At 37.7% G+C, this 24,432-nt stretch overlaps 1 protein-coding gene across 1 annotated transcript in view; it reads right to left on the reverse strand.

The window, feature by feature from the left end:
- Positions 1-24,432, reverse strand: part of LOC111154441 (tyrosinase) — a 128,948-nt gene that overhangs the window by 84,601 nt on the left and 19,915 nt on the right. The window contains exons 5-6 of the mRNA XM_022514041.1: positions 15,914-16,960; positions 7,009-7,225 (exon numbers count right to left, since the gene is read on the reverse strand). Coding sequence (XP_022369749.1) covers positions 7,009-7,225; positions 15,914-16,732 — 1,036 coding nt within the window. The 5' untranslated portion in view covers positions 16,733-16,960. The remainder of the gene's footprint in view (positions 1-7,008; positions 7,226-15,913; positions 16,961-24,432) is intronic.

Consider the following 24,432-nt stretch of genomic DNA (forward strand, 5'->3'; position numbering starts at 1 on the left):
TAAAAAGGTAATGTTATATCCTGATTTAAGAAGCACATTCAAAGCAAATCCACTTGGAAAGTAATACACAGGATACTTATTTGAATTCCCTACATGTTATTGGAAGGGTCCTATTTTCCCTGAGAATTTGGAGTAAAGAGAAAAGAGGCTACCTCAACTCAAATGAGTTGAATCAGCTCATTCAACTGGAGGGAGACACACTGTTTTCTAAACTCACTGGAATAACTACTTAAGATGGTGCCTTAGTTTGATCAATGAATTTTAAATATCATAGGACTATTGTCAAGATTAAATCATATAACATGTACAAAATGAGAATGTCTGGCACACAGACATTTTTATTTTTATTATTATGATCAGGAACACTGTCTGATCCAAATACCAATAGGGCTGGCAAGGTGGTAATTCTGGGGAGGTCAGTAACCCAGGCATGGAAAAGTTTTCTTGTTCTAAGCTTCTCAAAATTTTTTACCTCTGTTCTGAGTCAGTGAACATCAATCTATACCAAGCTATTCAGCTTTCCGATTCCCTCCTGATGGGTAAATGTGTGCAGGAGAGGACTGGAGCCTTCCCATCATTAGAATGTCCCATCCCACTGAAACCATCTCCTTGGCATTAAGATTTATACAGTTGGTCTCAATGGAATTTAGTTTTTGAGTCTGTATGATCATTTCTGGATGTCCTAATAAAGTCCATTTCTCAAACACAGACACTGAGAACGCAGTCATGTGAGACTTCACTCTGACTTGCCTTTCTCTTCAAACATGCACATTGCTACAAAACGTCATTCAAAATGCCAAAACTTCCATTTTCTTTCAGTAAAGCCCACAGCTATTTTATTTTTTCTTTTTCTTTCTTTCTTTCTTTCTTTTTTTTTTTTTTTTTTTTTACTTCCTTGAACTGCTTCTCAAGAAATCCTAGTAAATGAAGAGGTGAGAGGCTTCTCAATTAAATGTTTGTCAGTCACAATAAAATCGGGTTGAAGGGCTGCCAGAAAGAAAAGTTCTGGAGAATCACAGTAGCAGGTATTTTTGAAGAGCTGTTATAAGAAGACAAACTAGATTTTTTAATGGTGTATAGCTTAAGAGGACAAAACAAGGACAAATTATGAGAAATCGATGGAAGACCGATTCAATCTCATAACCATCCTCACTGTGTTTCTTACCTGTCCACCTCTCATTTGGTTATTGAGAGCTCCTGATCCTCTCTACTCTGGAGTGTACAAAAGTTGCTCTACTCCAACTCATCTGCATCTCAGTCTCCTACCTGAAAACAAGCCCTCACCATCCATCGTCCACCCCAATGGCTCACTGATTAATCATCCCGCATTCTGCTACAGCCACTGGCTTCAGACCTTATTAAAACAGAAAGGACAACTTCCTCCTACCTCTCCTGACTCACATTTTATAGAGCAATGTTTCATAAAACAAGGTATGTAGACATATTCTTGAAGATACAAACATTGTATCATGGTTTTTAAACACTGGGTTTTCAAATATCTCTCTTCTACAGGGAAGCTATGAGAGACATTTACATAGAACAAACTTTAGTTTCTTAATTCTCTAGGGATCTGTGGGCCTATTTTTAGGAGCCTATCACTTTTTTTTCCTCTAGAGTAGATTGAGATAAAGGGGTATTGTGATACATTCTAAAGTCTTTACACCCCTTCTTCTCTCCCACTGCAAAATTAATATTTCAGCCATACACAACTTCTTATTTTTTGGTAACTAATTTCACATCTCTGTTCCCTGTGCACATTATCCCCTCTGCTGGAAATGCTTTTCCTCCTCCCTTCTTGGTGAGAATTTACTGATATTTCAAGACCCAGTTCTATTTTCTTGGGAAACATGTCTGGTTTATCTCTGGGTTCCTACCTCATTTTATACTGCCTGTCACATTGTGTTTTCCCCATGTGCCTGTGTGGGATTTCCTCATGGAGAGTAAGCCCCTTGAGGTCAGAAACCATGTAACTGTCATCTTTATACATCTTTAAGCATCCATAATTTCCTGTAGTATTGGGATCATAAAAGTGTTCATTAAATTGAATAGAACTAAGTGTTTTTGTTTTTTTCCCTCAACCTGGAGCTTTTTGTTGTATCATATGAGGTAGGTTAGTCCCTGTCCTTGAATGGCCACCCAGGAATGTTTTCATAGTGGTGTCTCAGCACAGTACTGGATGTTGGCGTGAACACATGACGTGTCTTCAGCTCTAACTTTCTATGATCCTAAGTTGCACTGTGCTTAGGGTTGCAAACACAACTTTAAATTAGAATTGTTCCTTGTTTTTGTATCTTTTTCTCTTTTGGGGTCACAGGAGCTGCCTTTTCTCTTATCTCCTTGTTTTTGGGAACTCCCCCTGAAAAGTTATTTGTCTCAAAAAATGCTATCTATCTCTCGGTCTGTCTCAAGAAATTTTTTCCATCATTTCCCCTCCCCATTTTTCTACTACACCTAGCCCATCATGGCCCATTTTCTCAGGAGTCAGTCCACACTTATTTTCTAAGCTAATTGTAAGAAAAATTAATGAGTGATAACTGAGTTGTCAACAACTAACCCTGGTTTAACATAATTATAGCTGCCATTATTAAAGAAATGTTATAAGTTCCTTACATGTATTATATCATTTAGTCTTAACACAAACCCCATAAATTATTATTCTTTTTATAAATTTTTATTTATTTATTTATTTGACAGACAGAGATCACAAGTAGGCAGAGAGGCAGGCAGAGAGAGGAGGAAGCAGTCTCCCCGCTGAGCAGAGAGCCCAATGCGGGTCTCGATTCCAGGACCCTGGGATCATGACCTGAGCCGAAGGCAGAGGCTTTAACCCACTGAGACACCCAGGCGCCCCATAAATTATTATTCTTATCTACATTTTAAATATGGTGAAACTAAGGCCCAGAAGTGAAATAACCTATTCAACGTGATATATCTAGGAAGTGGTGGAGTTTGGATCAACTTCCAGTCAGTTTGATTGCTTTTAACCACTTCGTTAAACTGGCATTCCTCCCTCAGCCCCCAACACACATGCCACTGCTAATTTTGCATTAGCACAATTATAAACTGCGAAGTACAAGACACCATGGACAGTCAGAGATTTGGATGTGAGAAGATTCTTCTTTGAATCCAATAGCCCACACTGCCTGGGGACCAAATATTTAGCCTAATCATAAGACTACATTTTATAATGTATACTTATTTTTTCCTTGGTTTATTGAAGAACATGAGCCTCTTTTACACAATTCACAAGTGGCACATTTTCAATATTTATTTCAACATTTAAATCTAAGAGGAAAGCTGAGGTTACAAAAATAACTTCAGCAGATGAAAACACAACAGCTCCTCCATCCCAGGACTGGCTGTGAGAATGTGTTCCATGAGATGTACATTACACACCTCTCACAAGGCTGGAAAGAATCAAAGGGCAGCAATAACTGTGAGGATCAATCAAAACTGACCATTCCATTCCACCTGCATTTATTGAGAGAAGAATGCAGTAGCTGTCTTTGTTCCTGCTTCTCCCACCCTATGCTCCTCACAGCTATACTCACTTGAGCACTCCTTGTAGGTCAAGACATCCCACATCCCACCCTATTCTGATTTTAAACTGTGTCCAGTGAGCAAGACTTGCTCCCAGATCTTTGTTCCTGATATCCTTCCCCACAGAAAGGAACCATTGCTTCTGAAAAAAATATGACTGATTCAGGCCTGCAGATACAAGATGACTCTAGAACACTTTGTTATATCAGAAAGAAAGAAAATGCTAAAAAAAAAAAAAAATGGGGAGGTGAAGTAGAGACACAAAAGCCAGCTTGAATGGGGTGCCCATAGATGGACTCTGGGACCATCTAAGCACTAAGATAATTTTACACCTTAAAGAATTATATACCATTGAAGAAATCCTGAGAGCTGAAAGTCTTTACTGATATCATAGGTGGATTAAAATAGATTGATAGATTATCTATCTACATAGATAAGATAGATGATAGATAGATAATTAGATGGATAGATAGATAGATAGATAGATGGAGAGATGATAGAGAGGAAGCCCACCAGGGAGGTGGGATCTTGCTAACTGTAGAATCTTGAGTGCTAATAAATGTAAAGGAAGTGCTGAAGATAGAAAATCATCATTTTGTAACCACCACTGGATGGCAACTGTAGGAGAATGTAGAATATTTGCATGGTGTTAAAAAAATCTCCATGTAGTCAATTTATTATTTTGAGAGAGAGAAAATAAGTAATTATGGAGTGGGGAAATTGGACCATATCTGGAGCAGATGATCAAACTTCACATCACCAATGTGAGACAGATGGTTGTCCTCTGCCTCCCAAAGGGATACTCTCATAGAAAGACACAAAACCACCTACAGAGAATTCTGGATAAGAAGGCATTACCTGCATCTATTTATGAGGAAATATTAGACAGACTCAAAAAAAAGGTAATCCTATTTACAAATGGTAGGAGAAACTGTATTCTCCCAAAGTGCCAATCTCATTAAATTTAAAAAGGCGTATCTGTAAAAATATTTCAGATGAAAGAAGGCTAAAGAGACATGGCAACCAAAGGTTACCCACTCTAGTCTGGATCCTGTTATGAAGGGAAAAAATGTTATAAAGGACATTATTAGGTCATTAAAAACAGAATATAAATATTAGATTAGAATAAAGCTTTATATTAATATATAATTTACTGGAGTTAATAACTGGTCTGTGATTATGTATGAGAATATTCCTACTCTAAGGAGAAATACACTGATGTATCCAGGGATAAAGGGTTCTAATCCATACAACTCACCTTCACGTGGTTCAGTTTGGGAAAGAGAGACAGCAAACGAGATGTAATGTACACACTGAGTGAATATGGGTTTATGTGTGTCTTTGTATTATTTTATTGTTGTAATTTTTCTATAGGCTTGAAATTATTTCTGAATAAAAGTTTAAAGAAAGGGATAAAAGAAGTGCCCTTGATCAGGGAAAGCCTTCATTTATAGCTCAGATCAATGTTTGCTAACGTTTTCCCACCAGTATGTTGGCAACATACAACAGGGATAAATAAGCTAAGTGGTGGGTTAGATGCAATTTGAAATGCATTCAGTTTTACTTATGTATTCAGTTATCAAAAACTTACTGAGCACCTGTCATGTGCCAGACAATGTGCTATGGTATGGTATGCCTTTTTTCTTCTCCTTGAAAGCATGCTAGACTATGTGTGAATAAGAATAATAACTGCATTAGAAACTCATTTGGAAGCCACTGGCTGAGTTGACACAACTAGTTCCAGAAAAGTGTAGCTCTGCTACCTTTCTTCTGTGACCAGCCCATGTTCCTTGATGTTTCTTAGTAACATAATTCATGCTTTCTCACTTCTAGAAAATCTGCCTGAAAAACCTATAGATTACTTCTGTTTCCTTAAGGATGAGGCCCAACTTTGCAGTGTCGTTAAGTCAGAATTTGGAGTCCTGCTGTTAACCTCTGCATAGTCCAGTGGGACACCCAATCCTCCCAGATGGTAACTGCCAACTTGTGTGTGCAACTTTGTCTCAGCGTATAGGCTCTGAGACTCATGGCACCATGCACTGCTTTCCAATATTATATCATTAAAGGTCCAGTTTGATATATTTATTGTTCACTCTCAAGAAACTCTCAACCCATTCTGGTTCATCAGAGTACAATGGAAAGGACTCTTGGGTTTTGGCAATTGACAATTCTCAGAACAGATTTAGCTCAGTCAATTAACGAATGCTTATAGCCAAATTATATAATATTTCTAATTCTGTCTTCTCTCTTTTAACTCAAAATAATAGTGCTCTATTTCTCAGAGGATGGTTGTAAGAATTAAGTGAGACAGTGTTTGGCACAGTGATTAGCTGTAAAATGTTAATCATTAATATTACTTTCAGAAGATAAACACAATTTTTATTTTAATGACTGGAAGCAGGATTCCTCTTTAGGGTGATATAGGTGATATACTCCTTGTTTAAACTGCTTCTCAAGGAAAGCAAGGCCCAAAGGTTATGGTTGGATGGACCCAGGGATGTGAAAGAGACAGTAAAACTATTCTATATAGCTGAGCAACAGAAGTTAGAAGATAAAACAACAACCACAATGACAAGAAAACAAAAAAAGAAAGTTTAGAAGAAATGAGAGAAAGTTTTGTCTACACAGTAGGGTGCCAAAGAGGTAGACTGTTTAGTGTTAAATGTGGAGTTGTTGACTTTTCAACAAGTTAGCCCTCTCTCTCACCAAACTTCCCATTAAATCTGTGACTTGAGCGAATGTTCTTGGTTGGTTGGTTGGTTGGTTGGTTGGTTTTGTTTTGTTTGCAGTTTGTTTCTGTAATGCATATTGAGGTAAAAAAAAGTGGGTTCTGTGACCAGGACCACATGAGCAGGGAAGAATCAACAGGTGCTGAAAAAAAGCAAGCAGGACTGAGAGCTTTGTAGGAAGGTAAAATCTAGAAGAGCCTCTGAGAAGGAATCTCTGACAAAGTACAGCAATCTTGGGGGATAATGAGATGGCAACTTAACCTGAAGTATAGATTTTATCCCTATTATAGGCAAAAGAATGGAATTGGCTAAAAAAGCCTAGTGTTCAAAGTTTTTAAACTAGGTAAAATACTAAAACTTGCAAAGTATGATAGATCCATAGTCTTTTATCCATAATTCCAAAACACCACATGGTATTAAAATGTTTTGTTCAGTGTCAGTACTCTGTCACTGGAAAAAGCTGACCTTATTCACCATTGGGCTGCCAATGGCCTTTCTTTATCGTGACAACGGGTGTATTTGTACCTTTTACTGAAGAGTCGTGTGTGTCAGATTACGGTGTGCTGCTCAGATTCTGTGAGGATTGTTGGCCACATAGGCATATATGCCACTTGTCCTTAGTCAGAAAATTCTGAATTCTTAAACATATCTGGGGTTTTGAATAAGAGATTACAAATAGGAGTTCAGGAAAAAAAAAAAAAACAGAGGAAATTTTAAATGAGTGATAAAAGGGGATTACCTTCCAGTGTATTTCTAAAGCTGAAATTGGCAGCTTTATCCATGGAATCGGATTCATACTGGGTCAGACTTAGGCAGAATTCCACATCAGCGGAGGAGGGGAGCCTTGGGGTCCTGGCTTTGTCATGGTTTCCAGGATTGCGCAGTAGCGGTCCCTCGGGAGATCCGTCGCATAAAGCCTGCCGGCTGTTGTACTCCTCCAGGCGGGTGCAGATGATCTACACAAAAACCTTTATGTTAAGGGAGTTGTGACCACCTCAACATCAAACGGGGGATTAGGGAGATTCACCTAGAGGTTCATATTTTAAAGGAAATTGTTCAAGGAAACAGTGTTCTGAGGGTTGTAGAATAAGCAATGAAAGCTAAAATCTAGAACAGAATTCTCATCTTGCATCTACTTAAGAAAATGAGTTAAATTGCTTAGGCCTCAGTAATCAAAGGAGGATAATAAAAATGACTTCATATAATTTTGTCAAATATGTATTTGTTGAGAACATTAATCTGACAAGCATCTGTTAAACATCCATTGTAGGACTTTGCTGGATATATGCCCACAAAGCTAGCCCTGGTCCTGAGTTTACATCTGTGCCAGCTCTTGTTTTCTCTCTCCACATATCTTCTCTTTTGGCTCTCACAGTTTTCCTGGCTTACATCCTCACTACCTGGTGAGAACTCCCTAATTCCTATCTCTAGTTCAAAACCACTCCTCTGAACTTTAAACTTGTATCTTCATCTCTGACTTCCCATTTCAGTGTTATCTCCCATGCATCTCACATGTAACATTTAGACTCCCCAAACTCTGTTCCCCTCCCCGTATTTCCTATCACACCAACTGTCCTGCCACTCAAACCCATGAGTCATCCTTTTTAAGCCAGAAACTGGTGAGTTTTCATTTGTATTTCATTCTCTTGAGTCTTTCGCTAATGATTGAAATCATTAGGCAGTCTTGTCAATTGTACCTCCAGAACATGGAGTCTGGGTACCACTCTTCAGTTTGCTTACGAATGTTGTGATCTGACTGTTAAAGTCAGGTTGGCTAGCCTTCTCTGAGCATTACACATGCTTCTCCCTGCCACGACTTTGTTCGTGTCTAAGCATGCTCACTCCTTGGCATGGATCTGACATCTGACCTCATCTTCAAGGCCAAGGCAGTATTTTAGAAAAAATCGACCCTGTTAACTCTCATTTCGAAAGAAATTTTAAAGGATCTGACTCTAAATATGAAGAATTTTGAGGAAATCTTCACTGAATTACTTTGCTCATAGTTTCATTTATAAGTAGGCAGAACAGTAAACTAGGATAAAAATATTTCACTAAAGAAGTCAAAAGGATCTCTTTCAGTATAAATACAAAGTAAAAATTGTAAACAATTAAAAATATCACACAATAATTTAATAGGCAGGTTTATCTTTATTTTTTATCTCAGTATTATATAAATTAATTCATCTTAAAATCATTGATGCCTTAAATTCAGTGAGAGCAATGAACTAAGTAGCAAGATACTAATCTTAACTCAGAATAAAAACTGCCCGAGAACCAACCTGCCATGACAAACTTTTCCTAACAGGCACATACTTCCACAGGAGGCCTGTGCCCACTGAGTAGATAACATTATTCTTTGCCAAATGTAGACTTCATTTACTTTAGACTCCCTTGATAAACAATCAGTATCATCTCCCTTAGAAAATGTGGTCTCCACGAGGACAACTTTATTATTAGGACTTCCCACAGAATCTAGAATATAGGCTCAATCAATATTTGATGGATGAATAAACAAATCAATGGACGAACCAATGAATCGTCTACAAACTACAGACGTGTTCAACAGCCTTTTTAACTCATCCTGTAATTGGTACCAACCTCTGCCCTAGAAGATATTTTTTTAAACATATCATTTGTATTAAACATACAATGAGGCCCTTTTCTGATTGAGATCATGAGGAGGGCATCACTGTGTACATTTTTAAAACTTCACACAACCACCTTGTAGATTTATATGATTTTTTCCCCTATTTTAATGATGAAGAAATGCAGTCTGAGTAGGGAAGAATACAAAAGGCTAGTAGCAACTGAAACCCTGTTTTATGATGAATACTTCTGTGGACAACAGGCAAGACATGGAACAATACTTTAAAAGTGAAAAGTCTTCCTGGTCACTTGTTCGCTTCACAGTTAAAAATAATCAAGACAATCTTATCAGTCTCCTGCTCCAGTGAGTTTGCCCTCTAGAGAAACATAAAAGCAAATTCAATTATCACGCGATGGAACTGAATGAGACGTGCCCCCTAGGAATGGCTGCTACTGTGTTGAATGAGAGACACTTAGAGAAGCTTTTAATTTGGGGTCACTAAGATATCACTTATGAATAGTGTTGTGTGGTGGAAAAGAGCTGGATGCCAAATTCCGGGAGATGTGGGCATCAGTTCCGACTCTGCTACTTACTAGCGATGTGTCAGTGAGCATGTTATTTAGACTTGCTAAGTCTCAATTTTCTCAATAGTAATAGGAAATAATATTAAATATAATAGGATATAATAAAAAATACCATTATATAACATAGTAATGTATAATTCACATCTACTATATTGATAATAAAATACTAATAGAAAGTAGCACAGTTTTACTATATTAATAATAAAATAGTAATAGAAAATAGCACAGTATTTTTGCCCAGCAAATGTCAGTTTCCAGGGTTCTTCACAATTTATGACAGTCCTCAATCATTTTATCCACTCATAGTAATTGAGAACTAGGTCTGTTGGATGACTTATCTAAGGTCATATGATGTTTAGAGCCAGAGCTAGAACATTAATACACTGTGCTGATTTGAAATGTATATATCCACTACATTTATTACTGCCTGTAAATGGCTTAGGAATGGTTGAATAAAGCTAAACTAGCTTTTGCATTGAACATAATATATTGGATTCCTTTATCAGTCGATTACCTAGACATCATGGCAGGTACATAAATGAAATCATTTTCATTCCTGTTGGAATAATAAACCATCTCAGGACTTTTTCAAAAGATCCTAGTGCCTCAAAAACTCCTACAGCAGACTTGTTTAAATTAGAGAGGTTTGAATGGAACTATTTTTGCTGAAATGCCAACTGCCAAGTGACTAAGTGCTCAGATGACTGGATGTATTAGTAACAAGGAGGAAATCTACCCTGGTTCCAGAAATAATTTGAAAAACTTAGTTCCAAGTCATCATGTTTGTATTTGATACAGGAGACTCAGGGAGGGGAAATTGTTAGCATGGTGGTTAGAATCATGGAGATTACAGTCAGACATGATTTCTAGTACTGACTATTATTAGCTACATGACCTTGAGCAAATCCCTTAAGCTCTCTGAGTATTAAGGTTTTTCATCTATACATGGGGATTATGACAACTTTTTATGAAGGATCAAATAATGTAACATATGCAAAGCACTTATTATATAGTTTCAAATAGAGTGTTTAATAATGATTGCTGTTGGGGTATCTGGGTGGCTCAGTCGGTTGAGTGTCTGACTTTTGATTTCGGCTCCGGTCATGATCTCATGACGATGGGATGATCTCATGGTCGTGGGATCCAGCCCAAAGTCAGGCTCTACATGCAACGGGGAGTCTGCTTGAGAATCTCTCTTCTCCCTCTTCCCCCCACCGCACTCTGGTGCACGCTCTCTCTCTCTCTCTCTCTAAAAAAATCTTTTTGTTTAAAATAATGACAGCTATTATACCATTATTGAATACAAGACCATTGGGCATGCTACCAAATTGTTTTTAACCCCAGCTCTATTACACTGGCTGAATATTCATTATGGTAATAATGAATATTGATACATAAAGATGTTATAGTAATAATTTCCACCCATGGAACTGAAAGAATATGTCAGATACTAAACCAGTCATTTTACATTAACAGATCCCATTGAATTCTTCCACAATAATGCCTTAAGATATATTATAATACTATTCTAATTTAAAAAAAAACATTTCCCAGAATAAGTAACTTATTCAGTATCTTGTAGCGAAATTACAAAAGTCCACTGAAACTCGTGTTTCTGCGACTCAAAAGATTATACCCTTCCACTACATTTTTTCTGCTTTCCATTGCATTTATTGCTTTCATTAACGCAGAAAACAAGCATATATAATAATTGCAGTCCATTTTTTTTTTCTGTTGAAATAAACCAAAGGTCAAAGACTCTAAATAACTTGTTCAATATCACTTGGCAAGTGGCAGAGGTCCTCTGATGAGGAAGTTCTTCTTTTTCTATTTCAACACAGGTGATTTATAGCATAGGATGGGGGAAAGAATCAAGTGTTCCAAGGCAAATGAAAAAAGAGAGATAGAAAGAAGAAACAGACATATTAATGGAAGTGAACCTAGATAGTGTTCTCTTAAGCTGAAGTATATAGCAACAAACTACCAGCTATTAAAAGCTGTCAGGAGCAAAGATTCCATTAGGGCATTAGAGATTTATCTGGGGAAGAAAAAAAAAGTAAACCATATGACATTCCACAGAATCTTTTTCATAAAGAAAAAAAGAGAAGCTGTTATTTCACTGAGCTGTTGTCATGGTTACCTAAAACCCATGACTCTCTGCTGAAATGTGACTTTTTTCTTTTTTCTTCCCACTGTTTGCTTCCATGTGATGTGCTTTCCCCTGATGAGTGGATTCCCTGGCCACATTTCACTCATGTGTATCATCTAGGAATGTTTATTTCTCTCTGTTTTGGACTGTCATGACAGCTACCTTGATACATCTTTCCTTTTTATGGCTGGTCTGTCTGCTGCCTGCATAACATGGGATCTGATTGCGTTGAGCACAGGTGTGTTTGTACTTTAACGTTATTAAGTAACCCCCATCTCTAAAAATATTGGACTGCTTTAACTGATCACAAACATGCTTCTACATTAAAAGCTCTTGGCATTAAAGAACTAGGTGAAAAAATATATACAGAAAAGACAAGAATTCTGAATCTGAGAAAAATTGTTTTCTAAACATACTATCACTAATTCATATATTATTTTATTTAATAGAAAATCCCATCAGTAAATATTGTTAATCTTGCTTAAATAACACTCAGATATATTTTAACTTGCTTGATTTTCTCTATTGTATTTTTTTTTCGGCATGCATATACATACATATATAGAAGCCCAGAGAGAACTACATAAAATGTTTTATTCTACATGTTGAGTGAGTCAGCACTTATTTTGTATTGATGTGTCCTTGGCCTTGGGGATCCAGTGCTATAAAGAAGTATGGTCGAAGTTTCTAGAAGTCTAGGCATGCAGAGTTTAATTTTTAATGTATGTTATTGTTAGAGTTAACATTTCTATGATTCTTAATTTTGTTCAATTCAGCATACATTTATAAAGCCCATTCTATGCCTATATCATGGTTCTGGGCTCTGAGGATACACAAATAAATTAGAAGTGGTCTCTTCCCTGTAGCAGCTGACATTCTGATAGACAAAGACAGGTTTGAAAACAATGACATGAACTGAAGTTTCTATCATATAAATCTGTACAAAGTGTAATGATAACTCAAAAGGGTGAGGGTCAGTTCTACCTGAGTAAGGGATGCGGATCAGAAAGAATCTAATGGAGTATTTTTATTGTAACATAAATGAAAAGGTCTACATCAGAATATTGATGCCAGTTGTCTGTGCAACTGAATTTTAAGGGAGTCCAAGTGGCTACAAGTCAAATTTTATATCCATAAATCAGTGACCTAAATGATCTCTTCTGAGCTTAAATGGTTTCTTATTAACAGAGAAACAGCATTGGAGTCAGAGACACAAGGCTTCAGTCGTCTGCTGCGTGACCTTGGACAAATCCCACCTTTTGGGGGCCTCTATCTTCATTTGTAAAATAAGGGCACTATACCACACACCACTGAGTATCTCTTAGCTCACAGTTAGTAAATGCTATGAATTTCTAAAAACTCTGTTTTGTGTTGTAAAACTGCTGGAATTGAGGAAGAGATGGAGGCTTGGCACTCCAAGCAGATTTCCAAGGTCCTGTGAATCTGCACCGGAAGCTGTTTGATTCTCACTTCACACAGAGCAGCTCCCATCTTGATTTGAGTGTACAATTCAGGCAGAAACATTTAAACTAGGGGTATGTTTATTACAGAACCTGAGTTTCTAAAGTGAAATAGATACCAGAACAATTTTCAGATTCATTAAATCAGTGATTCTCAATGCTGGCTGCACATTAGAATCACAAGAGAAGGTTTTATTTATTTTTAAAGACTTTTAAAAAATATTTATTTTAGATAGTCAGAGAGACACAGAGAGAGAACACAAACAGGAGGGGCAGAGGGAAAGGAAGAGAAAATATCCACCAGACTCCATGCTGATCGTGAGGCTGGGTGACAGCCTGGATCTCACCGTATGAGCTGAAACCAAGAGTTGGATGCTTAACTGACTGTGCCACCCAGGCATCCCCCAAGAGCCACCCAGGTGTCCCACAAGAGACTGTTTTAAAAATGCAAATGCCTGGGGGTGGCTGGGTGTTTCAGTCAGTTGGGTGCTGGACTCTGGTTTTGGCTAGGGTTGTGATCTCGGGGTTGTGAGATCGAGCCCCAGGAGGGGCTCCTGTTCAGTGGGGAGTCTGCTTGAGGATTCACTTGCTCTATCTCCCTTTGCCCCTTCCCCTACTCTCTCTTTCTCTAAAATAAATAAATAATTTTTTTTAAAAAAATGTTTAAAAGTGCAGATGCCTGGACTTCCTCCTAGTAGACCACCTGAAGAGGATTTTCCAGCAGGAATTAGATGGGTAGATCCATGCAATTTTCTTTAAGTTCCCTAAGTCGTTTAGATACTAAGAAGTACTGAATTAAATGGCTATAAACAACTGATCTTCATTTTTGAAGGACGGTAACCAGAAATGGAAACAGCAGCTGTCACCTCACAGTGACACCACTCACAGCAGGCAGACACAAATTCTCTTTTTTATTTTTTGTTTTCTATTTTTTATTTAAACTATTATTTGCTTGTTTTTCTTCAATGACCTTTGTTCACTCTATTTCTGATTTTGAATTTTAGCACCAATTACCACAAAGCAGTTTAATCATTGAGGAATATGGAAACTAATATCATAATTTCAGTCCAGTGTTTACCCACTAGACCCAGAAAGATGTATTTAGAAATAAAATCAGCTACAATCATAAAGAAAAAAGGAGATGGGGAGGAATTTTCCACTCAATAAATGATTAGAAAAAAATGCATCTATAATTCTAGTTACACCAACTAGCATATGTCTCATGTAATCAAATATCTATTAGCATTTGTCTGTTAAGCTTCCATGTGGATGTTGTAATATTTTTGGTGATTTAGGTAAGCCACCAGCCTTTCTGGATCAAGTGAGGTGGTACAGCTAAGGAAAGAATTATAGTGGACTCAAAATCCCTGTCCTCGTTTAGCAGTATTTTAAGCAGTAACAGAGGATGAGAGAACTAGATGAGAGTTTTGCACTTTATAAATTAAGGCAGGAGGTCTGAAGGCTTATTGAAATAGATTTTTTTTTCAAGCTCATCTTTTCCAGCCTTTCCTCCATAAATACACTCATTCCTTTTGGTAAATAGCTGACATTAGTGATACCAGATATTACACCATGACCATTTTTCAATGAGCTTCAATAGACTCCACTTGGAAGGTGTGTGAACTTAGTGGGGAGGGCAGGAAGCCCTTCACACTCCAAACTTGCAGAGCGTAAGATACGAATGCCAGACTCTTCCCATCTCATTTAAACTTTGGGCTCAGTTCCATAAAGCCCTGCTAGTCAAAAGTGCTGTATTAGAAATGTCTGGAATGCAGACAGAAAAACATTTCTTCCTCCTTATGGTTTTAAAATGTTAAATAATTAAAAGCATATTTCTTTGCTCACATTTTGTCCCTAATCCAGAGTGAAAAATTCAGCATAGGAGAAATAGAAATTAAATTTCAGAATTGCAATCCCTTACCTTGTACCTCTAAAGTTTGCACATAGTTAGGAAAAAAGCTAATTTCTTCCACAAGCTAATGAAAAAAGATGAGACAGAGTAAGCTAGATCCTCTGGCTGAAGACATCATAGCAGACATGTCCTCGGGAACAGTATAGGTGGTCAGGCAGCCAAGCCTGACCCATCTCTGTTAGTTCCTATTGATCCTGTGATCGTATACACTTTACCTTTATAGCTCAGTGTTTTAAACCTTAGCAAAGGGAAAAGATAGTAAAAGTATTAACCGAGTTAACTACACAGAAACACTTGCAACAGGGCTTTACACATGCTAAATGCTCAATGTAAATTAGCTGTTTTCATTATTTACCTATTTGGGTCCCAGGGTCCTCATGTGTTTTTAAAAAAGATTTAATCTAAATAATATTCTCCCAATGTCCCTGATGATAATAATAGATATTTATTAAATGATGTCATAGATATTTAGTAAATGATGTCTTCCCAAAGGCTCCCTGTTAAATTTCTGATCAATGGGTCTAAGAGCTAGGAGCAGGGACTTGTAATTTGTACACTGTATGAATTTTATTGTGAAGAAAATTTCAGGAACACTGACCTAGATCATTAACTTAATCATCTAAATATCCACTCATCCATCCAACAAACACTTAATGAGCCCTTACCACTTGCCAGGTACCATTCTATGTGCTGAGAAATACAGTGATGAACCAAACACTCTTTATTTATTAGAGTTTAGGAACATGGTAGAGGATATTAGACAAATAAACACACACATGCCTATGGAATCACAATTGTGAAGTGTGCTATAAAGGAAAATACGAGGTACACTGAGAACTTTTAATAGGAGATCTTTTCTGCTCTTGGCAGGAGAGATGGGGAGGGAGGTGTATAAAGACCTAATTGCTAAGGTTCTTTTATGCTCTAATATTGGATGTCCAGGATGCCTTACCTGCCAAGAGGAGAAGAAGGATGCTGGGCTGAGTAAGTTAGGGTTTGCTGGGTTGTGCCCTCCCATGTACTCATTGGTGCAAATGTCACAACCTTTAGCATCTCGCCAATCCCAATATGGAATGGTGAAGTTCTCATCCCCAGTGAGCTTCTGGATTTCTTGTTCCCACAGCAACAAGAAGAGTCTGTGCCAAGGCAGGAAACCTGGGGCTTCATGAGCAAAATCAATGTCTTTCCAGACTTGAGACCCTCCGAGCAGTGTGTCCCTTGACACGTAATAATGCATCCAGACAAAGAGGTCATAAATGTTGATGTCATTAAACATGGGGGTTGATCCATTGTTCATTTGGCCATAGGTGCCTGTGGGGATGACATAGTCTGGGCTGGTGGTATGCTTCGCTAAAGTAAGGTAGGCAAGAAATTTGTTCTTCTCTGGGACACTCAGATCAAAGATGTTTCTTCTCACCAAAAGTCGTTTCTCTGTGCAGTTTGGTCCCCAAAAGCCAAACTTACAATTTCCACAGTTGAATCCCATGAAGTTGCCAAAGCAGTGGCAGGTCCTATTATAAAAGACTGAAGGCCAAGACTCCCGGTCATCCACCCCTGTGAAGGGGAACTGAGGCCCACGGGGGGCATTAGACAGAATGATATTCTGACAGGCACCCCTACCTGAAAGCTGGCCACAGGGACTCCCGTCACCCCTCCATGGTGGGCAGCATTCCTTCTCCATCAGGCTCTTGGAGGAGGCGCAGGCTCGAGGGAAATGGCCAGTGGAGGTCTGAAAACTCCAGAGCAGGAAGCACAAAGCAGCCAGGAGCATTCTTCCCCTAGACCTCACAGATCGGCTTGAGCCAGTTAATTGAGCCACGCACTTCTCTTTCCAGCTACCCCTACAGTGACTATCACATGTTTTGGCTGAGACCTATATAATACGAGTCCCACCTCCAGCATCAAACATTCTTGGGCTTTATCTTAAGCTTTCATCTTCTGAAAACCACATGACTAACATTTCTTCAGAGTTGGCACGAATCCCACCAGTGGGACAGGCCTATGTTAAAGTGAGAAACACCATTCACCACTAATAGTTTAATTCACATGGTAATAATAATGATAATAATAATAATTTTTCCTGATCTAAGGAAAGGTAGCTAGTTGACTAGGAGATTAATGAAGATCTGAATTAGAAAATAAGAGGTGGTGTCAGGAATAGAGCTTCTCTTATTAAGAAAGTTCAGGCAATGTTATAGATTAACGATTATAGGTGCATGGTAGTTGTTTCTCAGAGACCGTACTAAGTAGGCCACAGAATTTGCAAAACTCAGCTTTGCAGACAGAGATGCTTTTCAGAGGCTAGAGATTCTGTCTTATCTCTGGTTATATTGCAGATTATTTATTTCATACAAAGTATCTGAAGAAAAAAAAAAATCTTTTGGCTGTGTCTCCCTGATTATCTTGATTCAGTTGACTACTTTCTAGCAATCTGTTTATTTTCTGACTATTGCTAGGGATAGGTAGGTGGTCTGCTTTATTGTGGAGACTTCTACTAGCTAATTCCAAAGGAAACTCTTTTTACTTAAATGCCGTAGCCACCTTGTTTCACTCGTAAATTCTAGAAATCAGAAAGTGTTTTGAAATTTTGTCTACCATAGGGCCTTGTAAAAGAATTCTCAATTTAGGGTGTGAATGAATAGGGTCAATATGTTCATTCAGCAAATATTTATTGGTCATACGCATCCCAGAATTCTTTCTCTGTGTATAGTGAGCTAGGTAAATTGAAAGGCATGGATAAAAATCTAATTTTACCACTTAGGCTCGTTTTCAAATGAACAGTATAGATATTACGTATATTAGACTTTTAATGAGGGGACATTTTTGTGAACTGAAGATACTGAAAAGGATTGCATCATTTTGGATAATAGTATTCAAATTTTACTAAAAGGATGCCCCTTGAATAAAACCTGAATGGTGGGCAAAAGTTGGAAAGACCAAGAGACTGGAAATAATCCTTCAGGCAGGGGGAAAACTACAGAGGCAGAGCCAGAGAACTGGATTCAGGTAGGCTCCCAACACTAGTGGAAATGAAACCCAGGACCAGTCAAAGAAGGGGCTTAAAAACTAAGTTTTGGAGGAGAGAGGAGTGGGGTTTAGGCGAGCCTGGTGGCTCGTGGAGCACTGGGTGTGGTGCATAAACAATGAATCTTGGAACACTGAAAAAATTAAATTAAAACAAACAAACAAACAAAAATTAAGTGGCTTAAACTAAGGTGAGTTGAAGGATTAGAGGATAAGAGTATTCACACCACAGTTGTCCCTGCCAGATTTCCTCCTCTATCCTATTCCAGACGTGAAGCTGGGTGGTCCCCCCACATATACAGAGTAATCTAACGTTAGGGAAAGTTCCAAGGAAAGCAGCCGGGTCTGGTCCTGGAGATGCTGTGGGGCTCTAGGGAAGACCGTCACTTTGCACGTGAATCTCAGTGCCTGCCTCTGCTTCCTTCTGCTTTCTGCTGGAGTTTGTCTCATTATTTAGAAAAACGTCAAGGTGCTTCCATACCCCTCTCTTGGGACTCAAAAGCAGGCGTTTTAGGTGGAAGGAGCAGTGTGTGGGTGAAGAAGAAGGGAAGATAAGTTTCCATGGAAATGCTGCCTCTGGCTGGGATTAGGAAGTCATCACATGATCTTCACAAGGAGGCTTAATATTTTTTTCTTCCTCCTTTCAGAGCCACTGAGAGATTAACACAGGGTTTCTTGCCCCTGGGGAGTCTTGGTTCTGTATTACTTATAACCACATGTGGCCTTTTGTAATTCTGTTCCGTCTACTTAGAGACAGAATTCAACTTCTAATGTTCAATTTAATTAAGAATTTTGCTTTACACTTGCCCCCGTATCAGGCTTCCCAGTGAACAACTTACAAAGCCTTCATCACGCCACTGGGCCTCTGTGTCAATTCTCCCAGGTCTGTTTTTTTATAGCCTTCCAAGCATGCTTAGATGAATGGCAAAAATGTACTTTGTCCTCTTAATTTCCTTTACCAAAGTGATTTCTTTAACTTGACAGACCTCTTACTATCAAATATAAAACAACATCTACTCTGGCCCACATGTATATATTGTCAAAACAAACTTCCTACATATCAAACCCCATTTAAACTGGTTCTTCCCTAAACTCTAGATGTACATTCTCTAGGTGTCTCTAGTTTATAGAGTTTGAAAGTGTCCTATCCTATTCTAGGAGATTATTATATTTGTAATACCTAAGCTAATGCAATCTCTATTAGCCAGAATTAGGGCTCAGTAAATACCTTGCAAGTATTTATTGACTATCAATTATCAAGCATATGCAGAGAGATAGGGATGCTATGGTAAATACAACAGAGAGGATTCTACCCTCATAAAGTGCCACGGCCAGCATGCCAAATTGACCAGGGAACGTGAGGGTAAGAGGATGGTGAAAAGAAATTAAGAGACAAAGAGATGGGGGCAGGAGGGACACTGAGGAGGATGTCCAACAGTGCCGATTTTATTCCACATCTTACAAGCATTTATAAGGCAGACCACAATAGAAGGAGTAATAATCAGTACCTAGTCAGATGACCGCAAGTTTCTATAACAAGTTTACATGAACTACAAGCAAAATTCGTGATGCCAGGTAGTCTCAGCTAATGCCATTAGCAAGACAATCAACCACGGAGTGGGTTATGGGAGGTACAGGAACAACAAGGACCAACTAAGAACTCTTGACCCTGACCACATTGTTCCCTTCTGTAGGGAGAGTGTGTGGGAAGTCACGTAGGCGAGCGCACGACACAGAGCACAGACCCTTTTCTCAGTGTTACTCAACTTTCCCGTCCTTAACCTTGTCAAGGTGTCCGGACTTTGAAGGAGACACAAGTCAGGGCCTGGTTTGATCCTCGACTCCAACCATACCGTAGCCTCCAACAATAAAGTATATAGTTTATTAAAATAATATTTTAATTTTAATAATTTTAAGTAACCTTTATAGCTGTGTGTTTCAATTTTTTTTTTCTGGTTAAATGACTTTTAAAGCTGCTATAAAAGGGAAAAAAAAAAAAAACAGCTACTGGGAAAGATGGCAGTGGGACCTATCTAATCATGAAGCATAGTCAAGGCAGGTTTCCTGGAAGAAGTTACATTCCAAGTGACGTCTGAGAGGTTAGAAGTCTGGTGAAAAGGACAACAGTGAGTCTGCAGACATCCCAGGCAGGGAATATTACAGGCAAAGGCTCCGAAGTGGAAAGAGCATAACATGTTCAAGGATCCTAAAGACAGTTAACGTGGCTATAACCCCCAAGACTGCAGAGATGCGGTGTAAGTGTGGAGGTGTACATCTGGATGAGATCGTAGTCCTTGATGGTTTTGAAGCAAAGCTGTGATGTTCTCATATGTGAATTGCAAACATTTCACTCAAGCTGCTGAGATGACACCACACACGGGGATGGGAGCAAGAGTAAATATAGAAATCACTATTAGAGATTATTGGAGTAACTCGGGCAAGAAATTTGGCTTGGGACCAGAGTGATAATCCCTGAGAGGGACATAAGTGAATGGATTTGAGAGATACAGGGGTGACGAATTCAAAAGGAGTGAGAGGTGAAGAGGAAAGAGAATTTGGGTTGACGTCTAGGTTTCTAGCTTCTGTCATTATCTACAATGAGGAAAGACTGAGGGTAAAATTTTGTGGAAACTGAATATGGGTTCAATTTTAGACATGCTGAATTTGAGACTTTAAGGTATAGTCTAGCCATAAACAATTGTCTTCTGGTTTGTGGTGTTTGCACTGATCATTCATCCACTTGTTGGTTTTGGCCAGCCAACTTTGCTCTTTTCCCTTACTCTTGTCTTTGTCAATTATTTGATGATAGTTTGAACCTTCTTCCCCAGCTTCATTTTTTAGCTTCCTTCTCTCAGTTTTAATAGTAGCTGCCCTTTATTGAGTATGAGTAACATAATGAGCTCAATTTGAATATTTACCATTTTAAAAATAAATTTTACTGTGGAAATAGTTCAATATACTCAAACCAGAAAAAATAATATAATTAATTGGCATGTACCCATCATCATGCTTTAACCACCATCATCTTTCTGTAAACATTGTTTCTTCTGTCTCACTAACATTAAAAAAAAAAAAAAAAACTTCAGTATTTTAAAATAAATGTCAGATAACATATCTTCTCTGTAATGTCTCAGTATATACAAGTAACAATTAAGGATTTAAATTTATAACTACAATACCAGTATAGCATCATGGACAAAAAGACAGAATAATAAATCTTTAGTATCATCTGATTTCAAGTCTATGCTCAGTCTACTTTACTTATCTTAAACATTTTTTTTTTTTTGAAGATCCAACCAAGGTCTATATATTGCTTTTGGTTAATATATTTTTTGTTTTTGAAAATCTATGTTTCTTTGACACCTGGATGGCTTAGTCAGTTAAGATATGCCTTCAGCTCAGGTCATGATCCCAGGGTCCTGGGATCAAATTCCATATCAGGCTCCCTGCTCAGCAGGGAAGCTGCATCTCCCTCTGCCCTTCCCCACCACTCATTCTATCTCTCTCTCTCTCTCTCTCTCTCTTTCACAAAAATAAATAAATAAAATTAAAAAAAAACTGTTTCCCATCTTTTTAAAAAAAAGAAGATTTTATTTATTTATTTATTTATTTGAGAGGGAGAGAGAGAGTGCAGGGGAAGCAGTAGAGGGAGAGTGGGAGAGGGACAAGCAAACTCCATGCTGAGTGCAAAGTTCAATGTGAGGCTCCATCTCATGATCCTGAGATCATGACCTGAGCCAAAATCAAGAGTCCTACGCTTAACTGACTGAGCCACCCAGACAACCCTCTCATCTTTTTTCTTTTTTTTAAATGCAACTTGCTAATGGAAGAAACTGGATTTTCTTAGGTAGAATTCTCCAGTCTTCAGGGATGACTAATTTTGTCCTGGCAGTATTATCTAACCTGTTTGTTTATTCTTATTTTCTATCACCTCATGGACTTTCAGTCATAACCTCTTGGAGTTTCTATAATTAGGGAATTAGACTGAGAGATTTGATTAGGTTCAGGATCAATTTTGTTGTTTTTGTTAAGAATTTCTTCACAGATGTTGTCGTGTACTACTTTTTCAAGGACATCAGAGGAACATGTTGTCTGGTTTTTGCACTCTTAATTTTTTAATTTAACAGTAGTTGGAGGTGATGTCAGACCATCACATCTATTCTATAGTTCTCTGACAAACTTTACCCCATAATTTTATTATTCATTGACAATAGTTTCCTATATACATTATTTCAGTAAAGATTACAATGAATTTTGTAATTCTATTTGCATTTATTAACTGTGATTTTTTTTGTAAGAATAATTTTTCCTCTTCAATTATTTGGTTACTCTGAAATACATTCTATACTAGAAAGATAGAGTAGATGCTCAATTCCTGTCATTTATCTATTTTCACAGAAATGATTCAGTGCCCTAACAATCTGTAAACATAACCTACACGTTTGTTTTAACTATTATGAAGACTTTTAGAATTTTATGTATTTGATTTCTTATTGGTTTATGTATTGTGTTTCTTTTGGAGGTAAAAATTGATGCATCTTTTCAATGATATTTCAATAAAAAATTGATGCATCTTTGTCCCAATATCCAGTTAATTAGTAGACATAAGCCAATCTACATTATGGTATGTTGTATAATAATTATAACTGTGTTTATGTGTATGTATGTGCAGAGTTGAAGGGAAAAACGTGTAACCACCAACTCTCTACAGTTGAAGGTTAGACTCATTCATTTATTCAATGAATATTTAGTATCTACCATGTCCAAGAACCTATATTAGATACTTGGGAAGTATACAGTTGTATAAGTCACAGGCCTTGCCTGTGATTTGATGCTTTGGAGTCATTGAATTTTTATCCAAGGACTCCCAGTCCTTAGACCTCATGGGAAGAAAAAAGGGGGAAAAATAAGCATAAGCTTATGATTTGTTCAATAATATCACTTATCATGACTTCAGTGGACTTAGCTCTATCACATAGGTTGCTTTCGAGTTTTATATGATATGATATATGTTAAACACACCATACAAGTTCTGACATGTATTAAATACCCAATAAATGTTAAATATTACTATTTAATAAAATAAAACCACAGTTTTTTAGTTTAATAAAACTAAAACCACAAATTGGATGCTTATGGTGTTCATCACTACAGGGTTCTCATTATGTCTAGGACTTTCCAGTTTTAAGAGCTAGGAAATAACTATTTTATTAGATATAATTAGATATCATTATTATAAATTACCCATTCTTCTTTAACCAGCATCCTCATTTGCCCTTTTCTTCTAATTAAAACTTTATTCTCTAAGACACTCAGCTTCTGCCATTACACCAAGGTGTCTTGCTTTCCTTAGAATTCTAAATTTAGTACATGCCCTTTCCCCTACTAAGAATACTTTTCTCTATTCATTTGCATAATCTAGTCACACTGTAAAGGTTTAACTCTGATGTCAATTAAGCCTATGCTTTCTACAGGACTCCTCCAAGGATGGGTGGGGGGACTTTTTTCTATTCTCTCATCATTCCCTAGTTTCATCTTTGACATTGCACTCCTCAGAATACTTTGTAATGATATCAATTTGCCTCACATCCTCTTTAGACCATGAATCTTTTGAGGACAAAATGTGGTTTAATGCCAAGTACCTAGTAGAGTACCTGGCACTTTACCTGTAACATGATTTGAGGGAGAATGGACAGATTGATAAATGGATAGGTCTATTTCTTCTTCTTTTATTGTCCTTATTTTGTGAAGTGTGTTTTAAAGTTCTAAAATATTTCAAACATTCAGAAAAAGATAAATAATAAAATGAGCAACCATAAATCCACTACACGGAGTTAATAAATCATAGCAGTTTAGGTTAATGGATGAACTTTTAAGATCACATCATACAATCTCATTATAGTGTAGGGAAGGTGAGAAGGCCCACTGTGAAGAGATACTGACAGGGAGAGGTAGGGACGCATTTCCCAACATCCTCTTAGAGGCCTCCCTACTTGAAGAGAAAGGACTAGTATTTATCTAGGATTTATTCAACAGTCATTTTAATGCAATGTTATTTACTAAATGTCTACTTTGGGCTAGGCTTTTTACACATAATTAAAAAAAAATAATCTTCTCTTCTCATGAAGATGATGCCAAAAGCAAAGAAAGAAGCTCCTACCCTTCACAAAGCCAACACCAAAGCCAAAGCAAAAACACTGAAGGCCAAGAAACTGGTGCCAAAAGGTGTCCAGAGCCACAAAAAAAAAAAAAAAAAAAAAAAAAAAAAAGATTTGCATGTCACCCATCTTCCCATGACCAAGACACTGCATCTCTGAAGGCAGCCCAGATATCCTGGAAAGAGCACCCCCAAGAGAAACAAGATTGACCACTATGCCATCATCAAGTTCCACCATGATCACAGAGTCAGCCAGGAAGAAAATCGAAGACAAAAACACACTTGTGTTC

The sequence above is a fragment of the Enhydra lutris genome, unplaced genomic scaffold (assembly GCF_002288905.1).
Source record: "Enhydra lutris kenyoni isolate GAN:26980312 unplaced genomic scaffold, ASM228890v2 scaffoldscaffold37, whole genome shotgun sequence".
Classification (NCBI taxonomy): Eukaryota; Metazoa; Chordata; class Mammalia; order Carnivora; family Mustelidae; genus Enhydra; species Enhydra lutris.